We start from the raw sequence: 18,794 nt of genomic DNA, 5'->3' as shown, positions 1-18,794 counted from the left end.
TAGATAATTATCTTATAGAAAAATATTCATGATATAACCACAGAATAAGTAGATTAATTAAGACCGAATGATAACTTTTGGGTGCCCAAATTTTAGTCCGCTTGAAAAGGTTTGACAGGTTTTCTAAATTATTATTATTCATATTTGTATGTATATAATTACCATCTATTTTATTTTATATAACATTTATAACTAATTATTTTATAACTAATAGTCATATAATTTTTTTTACTTTTTTCCATTATTTTAAAAGATCTCAACAACCGGCTCATTAACTCTTAGAATATTAACATTATTTATTTACACCTTTTCAAATTTATTTCTTGTGTAAATAATATGTTGTTTATATTAGTCATCATCTGGAAGTCATTTATTTTCACACTTATAAACTGAAATTGACAAAAAAAATGCAATTTTTTTAATTATTTATTATATATAAATATTTGAATAATATAACTTTATATTTTTTATAATACATATGTTAGTTGCTCCAGTGGTTTTAGTTAGTTAAATTATATGTTCTAAATATTACAGATTAACAGCAACTATCTATTATCAGCATATGTATTTTCAACATTAATTTTGATTTTTAGGTAGAACTTTTAATCAGCCAATTAAGTGAATTGATAAGTAAAGTTATTACTATTTTAAATATAATTATTTTGACCATTGAAAAATAAAATCCTTATCATTAAAGATTAGTGATATAATATAATGTAATTTACAAATATTGTATACCACCGTAATTATATAAAATATTTTATATTAAATTTTATGTCTGACCATATTTTTGAGCGGCCTCACCCACAGTGTATTTTTTTTATCAGTTACCATTCTGTTTTAATACATTCTGTGATATAGCCAAGCATTGTATTACTATTGGTTTATTGCTGTGTATAGATTTGATCATGCCTAGACTATTAAAATTTAAATGTAATTTATGATGTCTTTTAATTAAGAAAAAGTTTCAAAGACTAAATCTTTATGAATAATAAGTATGGGTAAGCTGGTATCGAGACAACCACTAACAGCAGAACACATGCCCTCAGGTATTTAGTACCAAAATAAAATACAAATATAATAATATAATTAATTTTTTTTTTTTTTTTTTGTAACTAAGGTTGATATTTTTGTACTGTAAAATAATAATAAAGCCAGATGGTTGTTTGAGGGATACACTTTATTAATAATGCATTTTACATTATAAGAATAGTTAAAAATTCAGATGTCATTCAAATCAGCAGCAACAACAACAGCAGAAACAGCAACCACCAGCAGGAACAATTCAATAGAATTGGATTTACCTGAAAACAAAAAAGATATAATAACAATGCTAGAAGTTGAATACATTTTATAATTAAAAAATATTAATTGAAAAGTGTATCATTACAAAGTAATAACCGTACAGTAGAAATATATAAATTAATTTTTTCCTAAATAATTTTATGAAAATATGTATTTGATTGAAAAATAAAGGTATTGAAAATTTGTAAATACAACAATCATAATCAAACCATCAGATTAATAAAATTTAAACCAACAGAAAGATTTTAACAAATTTTTACTTCCAATGGTTTCTTAAAAACAATTTATAAGCATAAATATTCAATAGCTGATTAAATAATTTCAACCTTTTCTAATGGTTCAATATAATTATTTTTCAGTTAATAAATGTAGGGTTAAGGTGATAAATACTTAAGGTGACCATACATTTTTCTAGTCAAAATGGGACAAAAAAAATATCTTAATAATATTTATTACAAATGTTTTTATTTAATAATTATTATCAAAATTAAGTACTGTTATGGTTTTAAGGAACAAACTAATTAAATTAATTAATAAGTTATTAATAAGTTACTCATTTTTAACATTAACTTTATATATATATTTAAGAAAAGTGTCTGCATAAAGAAAATTGTCAACATATGTCCTTCAAAAATGCATTTTACCACAAACATTACCTTAAAAATGGCATAATTTTTTTTTTACTTTGAGCATTATTTAACAAAGTATTTAATACATTAAAATCACATTCACACGTAATACAAACAAGCTGATTATTTGTTATTTGACCGATTACTGATGATGTTCAAGTCAATAATAAAATAAGATAAGAAAAACTGAATCAAAAACATTTTTTATTTAATAAAAATTAACAATGTGTTTGGAAAATCCCGATAAACCTATTTAAATATCAAGAAAATAATTTGTCCCTTGATTTTATTTTGAATAGGCTAAATTTGTTTAGTATATCTAACAAATATGCATTAAAAACCAACAAAATGACACAATACTAAAAATGCTTTAAAAATGAAAAAACGTTGAAATATACAAAATAAAATTTGTAGTTTTGAAACCCTCATTACATGAAACGAATTATGTTCTTAAAGAGCATTGTGTATGATCAACTAAAAAATATGCACTTTGCATTGAAATCAGGGCTCTACTCATCATCATCTCCATGCAGTAATAGTGTATACACGTCGCACGCACATATACTAGTTAAATATTATAGAAATAATAATTTATCAACAAATTAAAATTGACCTTAGTCATTTTTTACTACTTTCTGAAATTGGACATTTTAGTGTCCTGAACTGAAAATTCCCTGTAAGACAATAGGACAAAGATACGAAAAATGTTCATAACCGAATGTATGATCACCTTAAGCATACTACAGTTGTTTCCATGAGAAAAAGGTACCATTTGCGCAAGTCAAATTCCTTCCACGTAACTTCTGGCTATTGTCAACGATTAATTATGATGTCACTAATGATTTGTTATTTGTATGTTACATATAAACAATCAACGAGTCGCAATGGTTCTTATCGGGGGCTCGATCCATATGGCACTGTCTCTGTACAAAATGTGGTAGGACATGCGCAGTCAACAACTAGTTTTGGTCAGCGGCTGGTACCTTTCTCTCATGGAAACAGCTGTACAACTATAACATTTATTAATAATTTATTTACTTTTTAACCTAGTTAACAAGTTTGCATGATGTTTATTCCAATAATCACTAATTACATCTATCTATAAAATATTATTGTAATATTTAATACTATTAAGTTATAATAAAATTAATTATGAAAACAAAAATACACAATGTAAAAATGAACAGAATTCTTAGTCTGATTACAAATTAGTATTTTAAATAATTTTCTATTCTTACATGTACATAACGCAGTTGATTTGAGTCACATTTAGACAAATTTAAAATTAAAAATAATTTTCTTCCATCTAAAAATGTGTTTTAAAATTAATAGATTATTGACTAATATTTTTGTAATTTTTTTTTTAAATATATTAAGATTCCAAAATATAATTATCTAAATTGGTATAAAGATTCAATTATCATACATTATCTTACATATAAGCAGAAAATAAATGAGATAGGAAATATTGTTATGATAAACTACTAAACAAGTATGTATAATAAAATAATACATCCATGGCCACAAATCCACATTTCAAGGAAAATAAATATAATAATTAACAGATTAAAAATCAGTCACCCGACTAACACACGGATATTTAATGGACAACAAAGAACAAACAATCTGCACCTCATGTAACGAGACACTTACAATATAACACATATTAACAGACTGCCGATCATGACACTCAGAAAGAATAAAATACAGCATTACACAAATTTATACGAAAACATCGGACCAGAAACAAACGTTGACCTCATTCCTTTTCTCAAAGACACCGGACTTTAGAAAATAATTTAAAAAACAATATTTGTATGTATAAACAATTAAAATTTAAAAATGTAACTAATGACCACAGCAACCGAAGTTGTAAATCAATGATCAATATGAAAAAAAAAAGTATGTATAATATTAATTAATAAATATGATCTTTAAAAAAAAATAGTTAACAATTTTTTGGTATTTTAATTAGAATTATAGTACAAAAAATTGTAAATTATTACTTTAATGTTTATCATTTTAAACATAGAATTAGCATTAATCAAGCATGTTAAAATATTTAAAACAGCATTAATTAAAAGAATAGAAAAAGTATTTATTATTTATAAATATTTATTTTGAGATCAATGTAATGTTCTTATATAGTTGATAAGAATTTTTTTATCTTAAACTAGTAAACTGGAAATTTAAGTTTTTATATCTATATTTTAATAAATAGTAAATTTACTTTAAACAAGTGTGGTTTGAAAATATAATTCGGATATAAGTAGTAGTAAAAGAAGTACATTTCAGACTATATAAATTAAATTCGGTCAAAAGCAAAAATATTTATAAACTTTGGCTTTAAAAACAAGTTAATAAAAAATTATCATACTTAAAAACATAAAGTAAAATTAAAAGTAGGTATGGGATCTCACAATCAACAAATATGACCGGGTAATTACTATCGGTGTAAAGACTAGCTGAGTATAATATGCATGTGATCAGTCAAACTGATTCAGTACATAAGTTTTAAGTTGTATCAACTGAATGACATAATGATAAGTTTGACAAATGATAACTTATTTCAATTTATAACAAAGACTATGATGTAGTCCGCTATACTAGACATACCTACTGAATAATTCTACCGCAGTCTCCTGGCTTCTCTTTCGGACTCCAGCAAGGTGAGAATGTCTCCCTCGCGTACGGGTCCTTTAACGTTCCTTATGATCTGACGGTTCTGTTCACCAATGAACTCGACCTTCACTTGGGTACACTGGCCCTGGGAGCCGGTACGCCCCAAAACTTTCAGCACACGAGACAACACGACTGGTTTGTCCATAGTTCTCGATCTTAAAAAATATAAACGGTTTCAGAAAAAACAACTATCATTCGTTTAGGTATGAATACGTTGACATATGGATTACAAAATAATAAAACAATAAAATAATACTCACTAGTTTTCCTGTCGAAAAAAAAAAGAACAGACGACGTTTGAAGATCGCACGCAAAACGTGGATAAATGAGAAAGATTTATAATTATGAAATGTGAGGCTATGGCTGTACGCACGCTCTTACGGAACGCAGTGTGACCAACGTGACGGTAAGAATATCGCGTTGAATTTTTTCTTTTTCGTAGTAGGTGCTCTTTTTTCAAACGACGTTCGAATGCCGCCGCTATGATGTAGATAAAGGGTTTGTAACTGTTTCGCTCTGTAGATAAAACTAATATTATCATTATTAAAATGATTATCTATATCGTGATTCCTGCGCGGATAATAGGTATATCGTGGAAAATGTTTAATAACGGTAACTCTGATATGAACTTTCTTACGAAGCACGAAATAAAGCCACCTGACAAATAGCCACTCGACATAAAGACACGTGATTACGATGAAAAACCATCCGACAAAATGCCATCCGCCCAAAAACCATCCGTACTACACTACCTACCTAATATTTGAACACGATAATTCTCGATTATTTTTATATTTATTTCGACAAAAAGATCACAGAAATGAATTATTTTTTTACCGCTAAATTTGAAATACTAATTATAAAATTATTTCGTATACTTCGTAAATCGTATATAGCACTCATATTAAACCAGTTATAGTTATGGTTATAAACTAGTTGTAACAATGCTTTATACGTTTATTTGGCAAAGTTAATGGTGTTATGAATACGCTTATGTATCCAAATACAATTAATATAAATCACAACACGAGGCGATTCAAAAGTATTTTAAATATTATTATGATGTAAAATTAAATTAAAATTTAAAAACTATTTATAAACTTATAACTTTCTTAGAATGATAAGAATTTATCTAATATTACAAAAATATTTTTTCAGTTTCTTATAAAAAATATTTAGTTAAGATTATATGATGATTGATATAGATACTAAACACATCACATGTATATAAATAAATACTTGTATTCTGTACTAATAAAATATTGGATAATAACTAAAAATAGTATAGAATACCTTTCATTAGTATTTGAATAAATGGTATCCTTAAATGCTAATTTGGTTAGGAACTAATTATGAAATTTATCTAACTGACTAATTTGTAATAACTATAAAATTTTCAAACAATTAACATAAATGTTGGGATTTTAATTATTAAAAAATAAAGTGCATATTTAATTAGATTTATTATGTTTTTAGACTATAAATAATTGAAGTCAGTTTTGGGTAAGTATTCGTTTAAAGGTATTATACAATACATTGCGTACCTGTTTAATGTATTATAAAAAATAGTTTATGTTTAAAGTATTTACTAAGGACTTATTCAAAAAGTTAATGGAATACTTTTATCCAAGTACTTTATAACTCTGCAATAAAATCAAGCACAATCAGTTTACTTCTGTTCTACAACAATTTTGAATGCCAAGCCATCGACTTAGTCTTGTTCTAATAATAATTGTATCTAAAACTATCACTAAAAAATATAAATAGCTATTTTAAAAAATAAAGTCTACAGTGATTTTGAAATAACTAAGCACTTACCAGCAGTCTAGTTATAACAGTTAAAATAATTCTATACCTTTTTTATATAGGTACTTCCTTATTACATAATTTTTATTTATGCTCTAATTTATTTTTGATTTATGATGTTTAACTATAAAAATTATTAAAAAAATTATTAATCCAAGTTTTTATTATTGTATGTTAAAATGTAATTGGTATTTACTATTGCAAAATTAAGACCCCAACTGAAATAATAAAATGTATTCTATAAACAGTCAAAATTAATATTAATAATAATATTAATTAATATTAATAATAACATTCATTAATATTTTACAACACATTAATTTATATTTGTATTGTTTACTTATTATCTAAATTCGTAAACAATATAAAAATATCTTGGGGGTGGAAATCCCTTACCCCTCTCTATAGCAACACCTCTGCATAAATTAATAACTAATAATACTTACTCTATGAGCAGAATAGATATGTGGTTGTTCATCATTTGTGAAACATGTTTATAAAAATGTCACGAAGATACATAATCCACTATTCACAATAAATGAAGAAAAATACTTCAAATTTAAGTACCTAATGTATTAAAACAAACTATTTAGTGAAAAAAAAATCCTTGTAATATTCTCTCAACATACAAATTTAATAAATATCAATATAATATAATATGCTTTTTGTATAGTACAACACAAAATTACAAATTATAGATATAAATAATATAATATGTAGGTACATTTTTATTAAATATTTTAAAAACTATTCAAAATTATAAAATTATTCATAATACTTAGTTACAATTAACAAATCTTGTTAATATAGAAAGCAACTTAATAACTACAGCAAGGCCTTTCATACATTTGCATATTTTTTCTGGTTAACTTTATTGTATGCTTTAGTAAGTATAAAATACTTTTCATAACATTCATGATGAAATACTCAAATAAATAATTTTATTTAATCTATGGTAAAACCATTAGTATGTGCCATCTCGTTCTAACATACTCTCTCGGTAAACACTGCTTGGTGAGCGTTCCAGTTATTATATGGAGTTCAATGTAGGGGTGGGAATTGGGAATTTATCGATAGTTAATTTTTTAATGAATTAATATATTAATTTGTAAAATAAAATTGAGCAACTTTAATTTGTTTACCAGTGAAAATAAAACAAAAATTAATGAATATAAAAATATGAAGGTATACTTTGCTGCATAGTACAAAATACAAGAAATATCTATGGTATTTTACAAATTATAAGTATTAAATGAGCAAAGTATTTAAACTGTTTATTTAACTCTATGACAACCTGTTAAAATATATTATTTCATTAAAAAAAATATAGGTAATACAAAATCAAAATTTAATATAATATACAAGTAACATAGTAAAAAAAGAGTAAAAATGTATTTAATAATACCTATACTTAAATAGCACAACAAAAGTATAAACTTTTAACAAAAAAAAAAAAAAAAATGATTTAAAGTATAAAAATTATAAAATAGTTACTTTCTTTTTGGTTTGAAAATCAACATACAATCAATATTATTTAATTCTTTCTAATAAGTCTTATAATTATCACATAATAAATTACTTTTTACTTTATTCAATAGATACATACATTTCTTGTAATAAATAATATATAAATAAATAGCATATTAATCAAAAGTATTAACATTTAACTACAAAAATAACCATTTCAACTATAAAAATTATCATACTATTTATGTTAACCAACAATTTTGGTTTAAGAAAACCAACATATCGATATTTTTTGGCTTTATTCTAGATATTTTGTCTGATATCACAATTCCTGCTTTGCTAAATATTCTTTCAGAGGAAACGGATGTAGCTGGTGTACACAATATATTTTTTATACACCGTTGAAGTGTCACAAATTCATTACCATTCATCTAAATAAAATAATAATAATATTGAATGTATCTATCTTACTTACATTATAACAATTTAAATGTAAATTTTTATGATTATTACCTTCCAATACATTATGGATCTATATCACTTTTTGCATTTGGACATTCTAAATACTGTCGCAGTACTATAATATAGTTTACTGTGTCTGTTCTACTTCTTTTTTTTGCATTAATCCTTTCTTCCATAAAACCAAATAATGAATATGATGTTGAATTATTTTGACTTACATCATCTTCATCTCGATTGTTTTCATTTAATAATACATGGTTATTTTCATGCTGTGCCATCTCAGATTTAAGTAATGAAACAGCAGCTTCAGCATTGTTAGTTAAACGAAATGCTTCTTTTTTCATTCTCGGATCTAAAAGGATACTTAGCTGAGGAATAGTACATTCTTCAAATGGAAATAATCGTTTTATAACAGATTCTAATACGCTTTGTAATATAATGTTACCTTCAGGTGTGGTTGGTTTTTGAGATGAAAGATTTTTATAAATTCCACATACTAAGGGAATAACTAGAGAAGATATAACATAATTGCCCGAAATCTTATATGTGGTTTCATCAAATATACCCAAAATCAGTATTAGATCTTACAATATAAGATAGTCCTCCAGTGTTATAATGGCAGGTGCTTTAGGCATTGTCAATAACGCAATTGTTATTTCGCTATTTATAAGAGATATTCTTTGGATCATGTGCAAGGTACTGTTCCATCTAGTTGGACATGATTGTACAAGCTCAAGAGGCTTTTTATTTATTTTTTCTTGTTCATCAAGTAATTTTTGTGTAGCTATGTTACTAAATTTAAAATATGTTACAATATCTTTGCATTTTTTTAAGACTGGGAATATCTTTATGATTTAATGCATCTTCAAGAACTAAATTTAAAGTATGGGCAAAACACAGAGTATGCCGAACTTTTAAAATTTCACATGCTTTTATCATAGATGATGCATTGTCTGTGACAATAGATACAATTTTATTCTTTTATTTTCCAGGTATTACAAATTATTCAAATTTCTTCTGCAATATTTTTTGCAGTGTGGTTACCTTCCATTAAATTTGTTGATAAAACTGCACAATGTATATTAAAATCAGTATCAATAAAATTAGATGTAACAGTTAAATATCCCTTATTTGATCTAGATGTCCATAGATCACATGTTAAACTGATATAAGATACTTCTCCAAATATTGCTAATAGTTTTATTTTATTTTCTTCGTATTTTCTTTTTAATAATACATTTGTTAGAGTTTTTCTAGATGGTAAATCATACCTAGGATCTAACAGTTTAATACAATTTTTAAAACCAACATCTACTAATGAAAATGGTTGAGTCTTTACATACCATAAAAACAAAGGCTTTATCCAACTTAAGATTTCTGTGACTATTGCGGTCATATGCAGTTTGCTTTTTGAAAAATGATGTAATTGTAACAGAAGAAGTACTTGTCGTGTATGTCATCTTCACTCGGTTCAGTCGACTCTAATTCAGCGTGAAGTCTTTTAAGGTGGTCCCTCAAATTGCTAGTATTGCCGCTTGTCTTATATTCTTTTTTACATTTGTTACATTTCACTATACTTCTTTCCTTATTTTTCGTAAAATGTAATCAAACGTTAGAAATTTGTTGACGAGACATATTCAAAAAATATTCGACGCTATTATACAAGACACAATTCAACACTAATAGATAACTATCACAACTGATCATTTAGACTGACATACTAAAGGGTTTTTCTTTTTTTACTTGATTAGTGTTTACTGTTTTATTTTTATACCAAACAAAATACAAATATAACTATTTTCAAATATTTTCAAAAAAAAATTATCGTTAAAACTATGATAACTGATAAGGACTATCGCTTACTATCGTTAGCCCAAAAATTAAATAACGATTGTAGATGATACTTTAAACTATCGATAGTTTCTCACCATAAGTTCAATGATCGTCGTCGGCGTTCAACGTTGTGGTGCGTTATTGAGTCGTTTCCTGCCTTTGAACGTCTGGAGAAAATACTAACGGCCTTGCAGCACATTAGTCCGTGTATTGTCACACAGAACGTCCAAAATGTATGATGATGTGGATTACATCAATCCGAATACAGGCACCGATAACGTCTGGCAACATACCAAAGGAAATGTCAATAAAAAGTTAGAGCGTGCCGAGCCGTACAGGTTTTTCTTATCTCCTGTGGATTGTGACCCTTCAACACACGTGGAGAACCTGACACTATCGTTTGCAGGTACATAGCCCTTACTCAGATACGGTAGTTTAAAATGTTCATAGACGCGCTCATGGAGGGTTTGGTATGTATGGTCACGTACCCCTTCTCCCGAAATTTTGTGAACGGAGCCCTTAAATTTAAATCTATAAATTTTATAGAACTGATCAGGGGCATATTAAAGGTCAATATATGGGCGGAGCAGCAAATTAATTTTGCGCCCCTATGCATATTGATAAATAAAAATGTAAATTAGAATAAGAGAAACAAAATTTCCTCGCTTCGCTCTGACAATTATTTCTTCAAATTCACATTTTTATTGATTTTAAAACTATTGAAATAGGCTTGATGTACAGTTACAATTATAGCATACTATATTTATAAAATTATATATTAATTATATATTATATATATATATATATATATATACGTGTTTGATTAACAATTAAATTACATTATGTTATAATAAAATCAACGTTAATATAACCTAAATGAATTTAATATAATATAGGTACCTACATCCAGTGGCGTGGTGATGTGGGTAATCGAGAGGCAGCCACTTCTCAGTTTTTTGGGGGGTGGGTAGGTATCGACAAAATATAATTGCAACTGAAAACTTTTGATTTCACCACTCCATTGCCTACATCCATAAATCAGGGTTTAAGATATTATCTATTATATAATCAGTGGCTGAGAGCACGGGCCTGTGTATTTGACACACGCAACACATCTGGTTATTGCGGTATTGCATATATATTTATATACCTATAATATAGGTCCTATATAGGTATATAATATGTATAATTAACTGTTTACATATTATGATAGATTACAGAAATATTTTATGAAATACTCTGATTTATAATATAATCTATAATAGTACATTGATATATAATTATTATAAGTTTTAATTCTGAGGTTTCCAATTTATTTCAACTTCTCTTCTTCTTCTTAACTTTTACTAATCTTTTACTTCTTAGACTTTGTAGTCTGGGTAGAGAGAATATTATGATATTTTTATTATTTTGCTACAAATACTTCTGTGAAAATATTCGTTCGTATACATTTTTTACCAACCCTTAAAACTTCCGCCCATGTAAAATATTCTTTTTACCCCCTTCCCTTAATGTGCCTCTGGAACTGATAACTAGTTAAACTTCGAGTACACTTTCATGCAACCGGACTTAAGAATAAGAAGCCTGTATTTTTACTAATGTTGCTCAAATTGAATGTAATTCTAAAATAATTGGCAAAAAATACCTAAACTATATTTCATAATTAATAAAATAAAACAAAATGTCCTGAATTTTGTTGCAGAAACTTATGATAATATATCAGCTACAAAAGTACAAATCATAAATAATTGATTCTATCTGAAAAAAAAAATAGGAGATTTAAGGAAAACATATCCGTTATGCTAATGTTCCACAACATTAAATAAAAAACTGAAGGAATATTTATTTAATTATTTATAAATTATAATTTATTTAATATACCTACACGTTTTGTTGAGATAGGGCCCAAAAGTATTGTAGGAACCTCCTGAAATACAGGTCTGTGCACGCTTATGAGCATGAACAGAAGTAGGTAACTGTGTTCAGTGGCGTATTTTGGGGGGTGTCCTCCATGTCTGGACACCCCTCGACTTTAAAAAAAAATAAAGGCCTTATATTATATTGATTTTATCGTTTATTTTATAATGCTTTTATTTAATAATAAAATAAACGGCACTACGAAGTAAACAAAAAAATATAACTAGGCCAATATTGTGACAATAAAATAGCTTAGCTATCCACAGAGAAGTTAATATTGATGTCAATAAAGTGATTGACGAACGTATTTTAAATAAGAGGCACTTAGATCTCTAGTAATAAATAAAAATAATAATAATATTGTAATTTATTGTAATTTTACAATATATTTTAATATCTTTGTATCTGTACAATATTATAAAAGGTAATTTTTAGAATAAATCTCAGTGATTAGTATCAAGTAATAACTTCCAACATGTCTATTATACCATGTAATGGTCTTAAATTACAAATTACTTGTTAATTTCTAGTTATTTAAAAAAAGTTAGTTCGATACTTCTTCACATCAGTAAATACGATCTATAAGGGACCTAAAGAATCAGATCGTTATATCCGAAACTCGTTGTATGCGGATGACGAAAACATTATCTTCGTGAGATATAAAATCGACCAAATATATAACTAGGAATCGTTTTAACAGGAATATCGCTGTGTACGGCATCGTAATAAGCGGAAATCTACTGTAGTTCTAAAATTTTCGTTTGTGAAGTTCATTAAATGTTGGACATCCCCCGAAAAATCACCCAAAATACGCCACTGACTGTGTTTGTATAGTATATATCTTATTGTATTTCAGAACTTTTAGACAAAAGTCTTGGTGACTTGGAAGAGTCACTTCATATAAACCTCATAATTAACTTAAAATGGCTCTATGAACAGTATCGAATCACTGGACAGAAGTAATATGACAATATATTTTAATTAAAATTATTTTCTGAATTTATACACTCTGTACAGTATTTAAAAAGAACTTAAGATTTATATTATTTAGTATAAAAGTTATAGAAACTTAAAAATAAACTATATACATTTGAACCTGTTTAATGAACTTGGTGGTTCTTCAAAAAAAAAAAAAAAAAATTCAAATATAAACTTTGTTAGAAATAAATACAATTTTTTTTTACTTAAAAAAATTGTTTTTAAAGAACAAAATGGGCGAAAATAATGATTTGTAAAATGTGTAATAAAAACTATAGTAAAATATTATACCTCAAAGCAGTGGCGTAGCCAGGATTTTTAAATGGGGGGGGGGGCTAACCACTTTTTTGGATAAGTAAGGTAAGAGAGGATATGAGAATTCACCCTTAACCCCCCACCATCTACCACCAAGTTTTTAAACTTAATTCAAGCATTTTAGTATAGTTTTAAAAATATATATTAATATATAATTTATAATAATAATAATAATTTTGGTTTTAGTGTTCAGTCACTTGCTCCACTCTGACAGCTGCATCCTCTTAGGCGAATTTTTGGCAAATTCAGTTATTATTTCACTTTCATCGAATTGCTCTTTTTTTATTTATATAAGCCATAGCTAACCCATTCAGTCTGTTTTCCGATATAGTGCTTCTTAAAAAAAATTTTAAGCGATTAAGTGCTGAAAATGTTCTTTCCGGAGTGAAAGAGGTAACTGGTAATGTGGCGAATAATTGTAAAAGTATTTTAATGTTAGGTCGAAGATTGGTGCGATGAGAGAGTGAATCAAGAGCAGAATTCGGTTTTGGAATAGTATTTTGACTCTATTGTTGCCTCCATATGAACAGGTCAGCTCTGATTGTAGATGAGGTATCATCATGAAGATCTTGGACATATATTTTAGCAGTTTTTATAATATTTTTATCGTCATACATATTTAAATTGGCCGGAATAAGTCCTTCAAGTAGCATAACATCAATAAGCCTTTGATTAAAACGAGCATCCATTGATTCTATTAAATAGTCAAGATGCATTATACATATAAACACGGCCCATGGGGGGGGGGCTATAGCCCCCTTAGCCCCCTCCCCCCCTTGGCTACACCACTGCTTCAGAGATTTTCAATCTTTCTTTCCTCCCATACCCCTATGTTAATACTTTGCTAAAATAAAGTTTCAGGTTTATCTTCATGTTTAATGTAGTGATATATATTTTTTTTTTTTTTATTAAGGGATAAAATTTCAATTCTGTTTCATTCTTGTGATTATGAATTAGATGAATTGAAAAAAATACCAAATTTAAGTTATAAACAACTTAGACTACCAAATCTATTTAGTCTTCAACAGAGGTTAGTAACAAAATATATATTTTAGTTTTTATTTAACCCTTTGAGTGCCAAATTAATTTTGGACAGTACCATCTCCTGATCATAATTTTTTATTTTATTTTTCTTATGGATTGCATAATAAAATGACTAAAAAGGAAAAAAAAATTTTGAATCATTTTTTCTAAAGTTATTGGTAATTTAGATCCATGTGGCCATTGGTTCTTAAAATATAACTAATATATGATAAAAATGTAATATTAGCAATTTCAGATTCAAACAAACTCAGCCACAAAATCAATTTTATTCTCATCATAGGTTTGTATTAAAATGTATATTTTAGTTTTTATTTAATATATAATAAAAATTTAATATTGGCAATTTCAGTAAGCTATCAATGTTTGCTTACTCAGATGGAAGTATACGAATTGTAGTTATGACTGGAAATCTTCGAAAGTTTGAATTTACAAACATAACTCAAGGGTAAAATATTACTGTTTTTTTTTTTTTTTTTAATTTGAATCTATCATTTATTTATTTAGGTTTTGGGTAAGCCCAAAATTCCCATTGAAAAATGAAGATGATAAATCTGATGGCGACTCAAAAACAGGCTTTAAAAAAGATATTCTGCGATATTTAAATTCTTATAATAATATACCATTATTAAGATCTTGGATACAAAAAATTGAAAAAGCTGATTTCAGTGAAGCAAAGTAATTATTAATGTTAATATATATTATCATCATAAATTAATATTGGAAATTTTTGTTGCGTAGTGTTTTTTTTATTCCTAGTATTCCAGGCAAACATTTAGAGCCAATGTGGGGTCATCAATACTTAAAATATATTCTGAAAACGCATGCTTGTATACCATTTGGTCAACCATCAGACTGGCCCATAATATCCCAAGTCTCTAGTTTGGGGATTTATGGTGATAGTTATAAAAACTGGTTATTATCAGAATTGGTTGAAAGCTTTTCTCAATCTACCCATTGTAGCACTGATAAAGCTGTAAACTTCAATGTGGTTAGATTAATAATTATTTTAAATTTTAATATTACTTTAATTATCAATTTTATATTTCAGATTTTTCCGACTATGGATAATATTTTAAACAGTTGGGATGGACCAGTAGGTGGTTCATGTGTGCTATACTGTGATGAAGTACACCAAAAACAAACATGGCTTAAAAACTACATGCGGTGATCATTAATTAATAAAATGTGTTAGTACATTAAAATATAATACATCTTTTGTAATTTTATACATTTTATACAGTAAGTGGGTTTCTAATTCACGAAATCGATCAAAGGCCGTGCCACATATAAAGACCTACTGCCGGATTTCACCTTGTAATACAGAAATGTCTTGGTTTTTACTGACTAGTGCTAATTTATCAAAAACGGCATGGGGCAAAAAACTTTGGCAGGATCGAAGTTATACTATAAGCGCATTTGAAGTTGGAGTTTTATTCTTACCTCAGTTTTTGGTATAATTATTAATTTGAAATTTTATATTATCCACTTTTATAAATTTATAATTGTTACAAATAATTTATTTTGGCAGACCGGATGTAATACATTTTCTTTAAATCAGAAACAAAATAATGGTAGATCACCACCATTTCCCTTGCATTTTGATCTGCCATTGTCTCCATACTCAAGTACCGATCAGCCATGGCGAGTAGATGCGTTAGACTCTTGAAGTACGTGATCATATAAAATTATAAAAAAAAAAGGTTAAGAACTTTAAAAAGCTCAAATTTTGAGACGGTTACCCATATGAACTATTATGGATTACATGATGCTACATTTTAATTATCTATATTTTTTTTTCTGCTTTACATAAATATTTTTATCTTTTGAATAAAAAATAAATTATTTTATATTATTAATAACAATGTTACTGAGTACGCTATTCTTTAAATAATTTTTGGTTTCATTGAGACACAATGCTACTTCACATATTGAACAGAACCATTTGCTGCAATGAAGTTAAGATTTAGAACTGCCACTTGCACATCTTCTAGATTTATCTAGGCAGATGATTAACAGTATAAAAACATTATTATATTATATAATACTTTGATTATAACTATTTGTTAATTTTAATGGTTTTTCACTCCATGTGGTGATGGCTTTATGTTACTAATGCAGTGGCCACAGCTCAATAAAAAAAAATTTGAGCAAAATTTTTTTTCCTCAATTGTATATACTTGAAATGTATAATATAAATGCATTATATATAGTCTATGTATATATGCATGTCTAGGAGTTCGTAAAATGTAATTTTGTATTTTTCTCTAACTGATGAAAATTGATGCCCTTCACTATTACCTTGAAGTAATTTCTTAGGAGTTTTTTTATATTCTCAGTTCATTTGGCTTTTTCAGTTTTAGTTCATTACTAGATTTTACTGAAATTTGTTCCCATAAGTTGTCAAATCCAGTATCTCTTAATTGTTGAATAGACAATGTTTTCAATTTTTAATTGTGCGTTAAATACACGTTATAAATATCCAATATTCTAATGGGTGCCCAGCCCTCTCATAATTTCAATGGGTATCTTAGCCTCCGGGCACCCATGTACATGACCCCTATGCTTAACCAGATATGCAGCTAATTCAAAAAATATTGACAACGCTTGACGTAAAATAATACAAAAGATTCCTTCCAATTTGACTGAAGTTCACGAGTTATTACGTAATGAAGTAATTGTTACTGAAGAAAAATAAAATCCTGAAAAGATTATTATTTTATATTCAACTGAAAAAAATAAAATATTCCTCAGATCATTGACATGTATTTATGTGGACGGTATGTATAGTTACAGTTCGAAATTTCACTATTAAATGTTAACTATACACGGATTTAAAAATGATTATTGGATACCTTTAGCATTATTTTTATTACTCGATAAAAAAAATATATATATACATATTTAAAAGTTTTTAATTATATAAATGAAAAATGCTTGTTCCTTTAACACGAATTTTCACCGAAATATATTTATTTAGTTAAAATTCTTTGTCAGTAGAACCAAAAAAGACCAGAACTGATGAAGTTAATAAAATCATGTCTTAAAATATCTACTTTGTGGCCTCAGATTTATATACTCAAACTGTCGAAAAATATGAGGGTATTCATGGAAGGTGAAAAGTTTTCTGGTAGATTTGCAGATCTTTTACTTGAAATTGGCAATGGATTGGGATTTTTCATTCGCGTGCCCGCTCTTAACATGTATGCACCACCTCATTACGCTCGTTTGTTTCTCTTTCGTAAAATATCTCAAAGTTTTGTCTTTTTATATATTTTACACCGATCGAACCAGCTCACCACGATCTATCGTCCAACATTAACCGCGTTCTCATTGAAAGGATCAAATCCCATCAAAAATCGAACACGTAAGTTTTAATTATTATTATTATTTTCGTCTACACTAAAATAATCAATTGCCGTTTCGTCAAGACCCAACGGTCTTATCTGTCTTGAATAAACCGGACCGCTTATCGGTAAACTATTAAATAATGACTGTCGACCCGCATAAAGTATCTCCGATAAAAATTATCAATAAACTGACTGTCCAAAAGTCAATTCCACATAACATTTCCGATGTCGACGACGATATATTTGTTAACGATTGGACTGAAGTCAAATTACCAAACATCTCCCGAGCGCCAAACTAAAAATAAAAAGTCATCAAAGAACTCTTCTAAAAATTTCACTACCAGAAATCGTTTTGCTGAACTATCTAATGAAGACAAAGATCTCAACATGGAAATAAATACCGATATCGCAGATAAAAAACCACCTCCTATTTTTATCAAAACGTTCATTAAAAACTATTTTAACTTTTGTGACAATATTAAAAAAGTAATCGAACCGGACTCTGACTTTTTATGCAAAAGTACAACAAGCGCGTTAAAATTAAATTTAACAACAACAAATTCATTTCGGGCAGTTATTAAATTCTTCAAAGGGAAAAAGGTCGACTACTATATTTACCAATTAAAGGAAGACAAATCATATCGTTATACGAAACTTACACCATACAAAACCAATCGAATTCATTAAAGAAGAATTAAACCGGAAGGGATTTCTTGTTCGCAACATAACAAACGTCACCCGGCAAATTACAAGGGATGTCCAATCTTTAAAAATCTCCAAAATCGTATTCCTAAAGTTCAGCATCAGCAAAAACTCAAACCAAGCTTGGAAGAATCCGCCTTTCCAAAATTAATATTAGATTCAAATTCCCATACAACTAATACCTCAGAATCTTTTATAAAACAAAACAAAAATCTTTCTTATACTCAAGCCACTCAAAATAATATAAATCCAACGAATAATGCAATAATAGCTGACCAATGTCCTCCCGAAAATTTAACCATACTTC

The 18,794-nt window shown here is 27.4% G+C and overlaps 2 protein-coding genes across 6 annotated transcripts; one reads left to right on the top strand and one right to left on the bottom strand.

The window, feature by feature from the left end:
* Positions 1-1,159: 1,159 nt before the first annotated feature.
* Positions 1,160-4,987, bottom strand: LOC112684023 (40S ribosomal protein S28). Of its 3 annotated transcripts, none has more exons than XM_025555320.1 (3): positions 4,877-4,987; positions 4,555-4,771; positions 1,160-1,304 (listed from the first exon to the last, which is right to left on the bottom strand). In XM_025555320.1, the coding sequence occupies exon 2, from the start codon at positions 4,759-4,761 to the stop codon at positions 4,564-4,566; it is 198 nt and encodes a 65-aa protein (XP_025411105.1). In that variant the 5' UTR covers positions 4,762-4,771; positions 4,877-4,987; the 3' UTR covers positions 1,160-1,304; positions 4,555-4,563. The 3 variants fall into 3 exon arrangements, with proteins under 3 accessions (XP_025411105.1, XP_025411103.1, XP_025411104.1); XM_025555318.1 differs by having other exon boundaries at positions 4,551-4,771; positions 4,877-4,986; XM_025555319.1 differs by having other exon boundaries at positions 4,551-4,804; positions 4,877-4,941.
* A 5,292-nt stretch (positions 4,988-10,279) lies between these two features.
* On the top strand, positions 10,280-16,123 carry LOC112684022 (probable tyrosyl-DNA phosphodiesterase). Of its 3 annotated transcripts, none has more exons than XM_025555317.1 (10): positions 10,280-10,590; positions 12,958-13,060; positions 14,308-14,424; positions 14,674-14,718; positions 14,788-14,883; positions 14,943-15,113; positions 15,177-15,426; positions 15,487-15,602; positions 15,679-15,889; positions 15,967-16,123. In XM_025555317.1, exons 1-10 carry the CDS (start codon positions 10,416-10,418, stop codon positions 16,102-16,104), a joined length of 1,422 nt encoding a protein of 473 aa, XP_025411102.1. In that variant the 5' UTR covers positions 10,280-10,415; the 3' UTR covers positions 16,105-16,123. The 3 variants fall into 3 exon arrangements, with proteins under 3 accessions (XP_025411102.1, XP_025411101.1, XP_025411100.1); XM_025555316.1 differs by having other exon boundaries at positions 14,665-14,718; positions 15,177-15,423; XM_025555315.1 differs by having other exon boundaries at positions 14,665-14,718.
* The last annotated feature ends 2,671 nt before the right edge of the window (positions 16,124-18,794 follow it).

The sequence above is a fragment of the Sipha flava genome, unplaced genomic scaffold (assembly GCF_003268045.1).
Source record: "Sipha flava isolate LNK unplaced genomic scaffold, YSA_version1 23_pilon_pilon, whole genome shotgun sequence".
Taxonomy (NCBI): domain Eukaryota; kingdom Metazoa; phylum Arthropoda; class Insecta; order Hemiptera; family Aphididae; genus Sipha; species Sipha flava.
This window is presented reverse-complemented; position numbering and strand designations above follow the sequence as displayed.